Here is a 6,403-nt window from a genome sequence, read left to right as displayed (position 1 = left end):
TGAATCTTCAATGTTCTTGAAATTCACTATTTCAGCGTCAACTGGGCCCATAACCTATTGAGATTGTCGCGTTGTGTGATATGGAACGTGTTAATGTTTGAATAATAGACACTCAAAGACTCCCTAGTGAATGTTACAATACGTCTTTATTGTCAGAAATCAGAAAAGGAAGTGCAACTCAGGGCGCTCAGTCTCAGGCAACAGAAAATCCAGCCTAACTCCCACCACTATGTCTACATGCAGAAAAGTGGGAATGCCACCTTACAAAAAAGAGAACTTGAACTAAAACCGAACGGAAATTGACGCGTATTTAATAACTCAATAAATATATTTATATAGTTGAATTTATTTGGTCAGCGGAACGATGGATTGAGTTAAGGGATGAATTTGTTAATTAACACAATGAGACACTGCTTTTATGTATAAGGTAAACAATATTTATTAATAATCGTTGAGATTAAACTAATACAACACCTTAAACTGTTTTACAACTATTTATTATAATATTTGCGATGAGTAGTTACTTAGCTAGACTCTTTGCGCGAGTCGGATATAGGAATGTTAAACAATTGATTTGGAGTTAGCAAAGATTCAGTGGATACGCGGAGAGACTCCTAGAAGTCGACCGATCGCGACGACGCGAGAACTAGAACACTACTGCTTCGCCTAGCAACGGCGGAGTGACGCTTGGCTTGATATTGCGCGGGTGGGGGTACCCCACCATGTCGCCCGACAGTGGCGCAACTCCCACTCGAAGTGTGGGAGTGGTAACGGTAATTAATACGATCGATGGTAAGTTTTACATGGTAACTCTCTGATGATTACTATGATGGTAAGGTTCACATGGTAACTCTCTGATGGTAACTATGATGGTAGGGTTTACATGGTAACTCTCTGATGATGGTAAGGTTCACATTGTAACTCTCTGATGATAACTATGATGGTAAGTTCTACATGGTAACTCTCTGATGATAACTATGATGGTAAGTTCTAATTTTACAATATTAATAAATTTGGTTAGTGATTATAATGATATAGGAGGTTATTATAAGAGCTTATACGAGATAGTAGAATTGGTTAATAATTATGGGTTAACAATTATCACTGAATAATTATAAACGACGCAAAAATAAGTGTTGCGGATGTTACACCCGCCCCCCTTATATTTAAATGTTAGCGTATGCTGACATTTTTACACCGACTCATTCGTTCCGTGGCAATTGTTTTCCACGTATTTTCGTAACTCGGCGTAGGTATAGGTTGGCTTTAGTCTTTCACTTTTTGCACACTCACCTTGGGGTTTCGGAAGTCGAGCTTCGGACATTGAAAGGGTCAGGGACGGGGCATCTTCAGGTGTTGGACGAGCCTCAGGCGTGGTTGCTGATGCTTGATTCTTCCTTCCGCCCAAATGTATCAGCAGGTGAGTTACCGAGCTCCATATAGCGCCGAGGAGGTGCATGCTCCAACCATAGATTGAATGCAACGCGTAGCCGTGAATTATAGTGTCTATTATGAGTTTGACTATGCGTGCAATGATGAAGATGGCGAGTATTCCTGCGCTCGCAGACCCAAACGTAACCAATCCGTGCCAGACTCTTTCTCCGGCAGATTCTGCAATTCGATTTAGTGAGTCTTCGTCCAATAGGTTGTACATTGATACGCTCCCAGATGGGATCGTCTCGCCTAGTGCTCCCCGAGCGATGGTGTTTAACATAGACGGCTTCTCCACAGGGAACATTATATGCGCTCTGAGCCTATCTAAGTCCTCGTCACTGTAGATTCCACTGGTCGCCAAGGAGGACGGGCTGGCGTAATGCCAGGTGGGATGAGTGAGTGGTTGTATGATGGGTGGCGCAAGTACCTCCATCGGTTTTGGCGTGAGCCTGAACCACGCACCGTGTAGTTTGTACATCGTTGGAAGTAGGTCGTTGCAGTCTCTTATCGTGCCGGTTTTTGATAATATTCTAGATCTTGGTAGCAGGAATGTGAGGTATTACGATGCGTTACTGGTAATTCGTTGTAGCAGTTTTCCGTCTGGCGGATTTTGCATTCTACTGGGATACACTTGATTATGTGTATAACTTCACCGCTGGTTACTGCCGTATAACCGGGCTCTTTCATGACCTTGTATGCTATTTCGTCTGGTGCGATGCTGGCTAATGTCAGCGCGTTTTGTAAGATCTGTTTTTCCAGTACACATTTATGCTCCATGATGTCTCGGTAGAGCTGCGTCAGTTGCGATTTAATGTGTTTCTCCACGTACACAAATTTGGAATTGACGTATAAGAAGATGTCTAGGTTGTCGACCGCGATTTTAGACCTCGTTTGGAAGGTGCGTCCTTTCGTTGTTTCCAGTATGAATAGCTTGGGATGTTCCGTCTGCGTCAACTTGTATCCACAGATGTCGAAGTCGGTGGTCTTGGCTAGAGCGAACGTCGTATCTTTTGTTGTTACTGTGTAAATAGTTGGGGTCGTTTGGTTTGCTTTCGGCGACAGTTTGGTGGCTAGACCTTCGTAGATGATGTCGTACCGGTCGAAGTGGCAGTGATCGACTGTTAAGGGAGTCCAGAATGTTTCCGATCCTTCTGAGTCCAGGCAGTATCCGTGCGCGAGCTTGCATTGGGCGCCCGCAGGCAATATCGCCTGGCCGGTTGATCTCTTGACGGGCATTTCGAAGGTTTTCAAGGTTCTTCTCAATATGGCCTGAACCACTACATTTTCCCAGTTCCCGTATCCATCTGTGTACTGGGTGCCGGTGCAGTCTGCGTCTACTGCAGCTGATCCGGCTAAGGTAACGCTCCTTAGGTTGGTAGCATTCTTCACTATTCCGTCGACTATGGCGTCAGCTATTCGAAATGATCCGGAGTCGTGAAGTCTTTTGCACGCATGTTCCCCAATCTCTTGCAAATACTCTCGTCTGCCGTTTTGCACAATGGATACGTGCGAGTGCATCCCGCAGTAGTAGATTGTGCGGTCTACCTCGACCTTACACTGTATAGCGGGAGTTTTGTCGAAGTCCGAGAGCTGCATTAATTGAATATATGCCTCTTCTTTTTGCGGTTCAATGTTATCCATATCACAGTCGGCAACGTCCAGGAGAGATAGGGTGGTGATGTTGAAACCTTCTCCCCCACAGTCATAGCCGATAAGGCCGGACACGAGGGGTAGCGCGGTAATAGTGAGTAGTAGGAGCATGTTTATGCGATGCTGTCCGAGTCGGAACTACTGGCCAGTTCCTCCGATGGCCGTCGAGGGTATGATTCTTCATGTTGGAGATGGGAGGCTTTAGTTTGTGGATGGCTTTAGTTTGTCTTCGTGCACTACTTTTGTAACTCTATCATTTATTTTGATCCTAACGTTATTGCTTCTTAGTATCTCTATTATCTTATACGGGCCAGTGTACTGGTCCCCTAGTTTATGAGTTGGCTCCTTCAGTAGATATACTTGGTCGCCGATCTTAAAATTAACGGGATTTAATTTCTTATCATAATATCTCTTAGATCTAAGTTTTGCTCGTTCGAGGTTACTGCGCGCTGCCTCCTGGGAGTCTCGTATTTTATTATACAGGTTAGTGAGGTAGTACGCATAACTCTCGTTGGTCACGTCCTCTGGTGCTTTTTCGTGGGACGGTGTACGCGCGATTTTGCCGAAGACTAGCTCGTGAGGGGTATACTGCGTTCCCTCGTGTACACTTGTATTATACGAAAAGCACGCCAGCTTAAGGTGGCTGCTCCAGTCGTTCTTATCCGTCGTTACTTGCTTCAGATATTCCCAGAGCACGTGATGTGAGCGTTCAACGGAGCCGTTTGATTGCGGCCTATACTCAGTGGTCGTATATTTGGATATTTTAAACTTCTTTGCGATTGCCTTCATCAAACTGTTAATAAAATGCGATCCTTGATCGGTCAATAAGGCTTTAGGAGCCCCGTAAATACTGATGAATTCATTGACAAAGGCATCCGCAACGTCGATCGCGCCAGCTTTCTCCAGCGGAATCGCCAAAGAATACTTAGTGAGGAGGTCTTGTATTGTTAGTATGTACGATTTGCCATCATGCGATAAGGGGAGAGGCCCCATGATGTCCATAGACACCTTGTCGAAAGCAGCGTCTGGTGTATCCGTTAGTACCATCGGCTGCTTGGTTTTCCTCCTGACTAACTTCTTTAGTTGGCAACTCCGGCAATTATTAATGTACGTTTGGATATCGGTTTTCATTTTAGGCCAGTAATGCCTGTTTCGAATTCGGCGATACGTTTTGGCGACGCCTTTGTGGCCGCCGATGGCCGACGCATGATTTTCATGTAGTATTGCTTCGCGTGTTTCTAGCGGAGGTACCGTTACCTCGTTACGGCAGACTGTTACAGTTACGCCTGTATTGTTTAATGTGTTGCTAATTAACTTGCGGACGTTTTCCCACGGTACACTTCCAACGTCTCCGTTAGAAAGAGAAATAGTTTGGATATCGAGTTCTTTGATTACGTCGAGAAGGGAGTGTATAGCTTCGTTAAGGATGTCTTTTTCTATTATATTCGATACTCGATCTTTTACCGTTAGTGTGATTATATATTTCCCTTTGTAAGGGATCGGCCGGGCTCTGGCTAGGGTCGCGTCTCTTATCTGGGGCAAGATTCCTGCCCCCGCCAGGGCTTGTGCCCCTTTGCCGCAAGGGTCACCTCTCTTTGTTATAAACACAACTAGGTTATCGCGCCGCATCAACAAGTTGTCGCGCGTAGCATTGAATTTAATTCTATTCTCCGGGTTAAAAACATATGGTTCGTTAGGAGTGTCGAGGATGTCGTCGTCGCTAGTTTCGCTCTCGGTATCGGATTCGCTCTCGTTCGTAAACGAGTCCAGGTCAACGGGTATCTCCACGGGTGTCGGATTTATCTCGTCGGGAGATTTGTAGGGGATCGTTTCGGCAACTCCTCGTGGTGGCAAGTCGTCTCGGGTGGCTTTAAATCGAACTCGCTTACTTGGCTTGGGCGCATCGGATATGGTTTCATCGTCGTCGCAGTCGTCTGGGTTGCCATCATGTTTGCGCGCTGCAGGCTTAGGCGAGCTACCGGGTTTGTTCGGAGTCGGTTTCGTGGAGTTATTATTTCGGTTAGATATACGAGGCGGCGACGCGGGGTCGAATAAAACTTCGTCGCTTGAGTCGTGTAAGGTCAAGGGTAGGACGCGAGTCGCTTCGACGGGATTACGCGACAAAGCGTCTGCGTTACAATTTATCTTGCCCGCTTTGTATATTACCTTATAGTCGTATTCGGCGAGCTTAAGCCGCCAGCGAATAAGCCGCGAAGTGGGGTCCTTGACGGAATGCAACCACTCTAGTGGTTTGTGATCGGTTAATATTATAAATTTATTACCGTACAGGTACGGCCTAAAATGATTAGTACAGTAGATTATGGCCAATGACTCTTTCTCGATTGTAGAATAGTTCTGCTCTGCATTATTGAGGAGCCTGGACGCGTATGCTATGGGTTTATCCTTGCCGATCTCCCCCTGACTTAAAATTCCACCTATGGCGTATCCGGAAGCGTCAGTGGTAAGGAGGAATGGTTGCGTGAAGTCGGGATGTTGTAGGATCGGTTCTGTGCATAATTGGTCTCTGAGGTTCGTAAACGCATTCTCTTGGGGCTCTTGCCATGTGAACGGTTCGTCCTTTTTTAATAGAGTGGTAAGAGGTTTTGCGATTTTGGAGAAGTTGTTAATAAATCGGCGATAGTACCCGGCTAAACCTAGGAATTGTTTAATGTTTTTCGCGTTCCTAGGCCGGGGGAAATTCTTCACGGCTTCAACCTTCTGGGGATCGGGTTTGACTCCGGCTTCCCCTATTACATGGCCCAGATAAGTGACTTCTTTCCTAAGAAACTCGCACTTATCTGGCTGGAGTCGTAAGTTAGCGGCGCGCAAGCGTTCAGCTAGTTTGTTAAACTTTTGAGCGTGCTCCTTCAGGCTACTTGCATATACGACAATATCGTCAAGATATACGAACAACTCGAGTCCCTGTAGCCCGCTGAGAATTCGGTCCATCAGCCTCTGAAATGTGGCTGGGGCATTTTTGAGTCCGAATGGCATGCGCTTGAACTCGAAATGCCCGTAAGGAGTGGAAAAGGCGGTTTTATGAGAATCCGCGGGGGCCATAGGGATCTGGTGAAAACCCGATGCGAGGTCGAATACACTAAAGTACTTCGCGCTGCCTAGTTGGTCAAGGATATCAGTAATGTTTGGCAAGGGGTACGCATCCCCAAGTGTTTTCTCGTTTAACGCGCGAAAATCTATTACTAGCTTCCATCGCTTGTTTCCCTTAGAGTCTGCCTTTTTAGGGACGACACATAAGGGGGAGTTATATGGCGAAATCGAGGCCTCTATCACTCCCTTTTCTAACATATCATTCACCTGT

The 6,403-nt window shown here is 46.0% G+C and overlaps 1 protein-coding gene across 1 annotated transcript; it reads right to left on the bottom strand.

The window, feature by feature from the left end:
* Window positions 1-414: 414 nt before the first annotated feature.
* LOC120359989 lies at window positions 415-1,941 on the bottom strand. The gene has a single exon (XM_039459490.1). The coding sequence runs from the start codon at window positions 1,910-1,912 to the stop codon at window positions 1,193-1,195; it is 720 nt and encodes a 239-aa protein (XP_039315424.1). The 5' UTR covers window positions 1,913-1,941; the 3' UTR covers window positions 415-1,192.
* Window positions 1,942-6,403: the final 4,462 nt, after the last annotated feature.

The sequence above is a fragment of the Solenopsis invicta genome, unplaced genomic scaffold (genome assembly GCF_016802725.1).
Source record: "Solenopsis invicta isolate M01_SB unplaced genomic scaffold, UNIL_Sinv_3.0 scaffold_539, whole genome shotgun sequence".
NCBI classification, from domain to species: domain Eukaryota; kingdom Metazoa; phylum Arthropoda; class Insecta; order Hymenoptera; family Formicidae; genus Solenopsis; species Solenopsis invicta.
The sequence above is the reverse complement of the archived record's forward strand: the minus strand, read 5'-3'. Positions and strand labels throughout refer to the sequence as shown.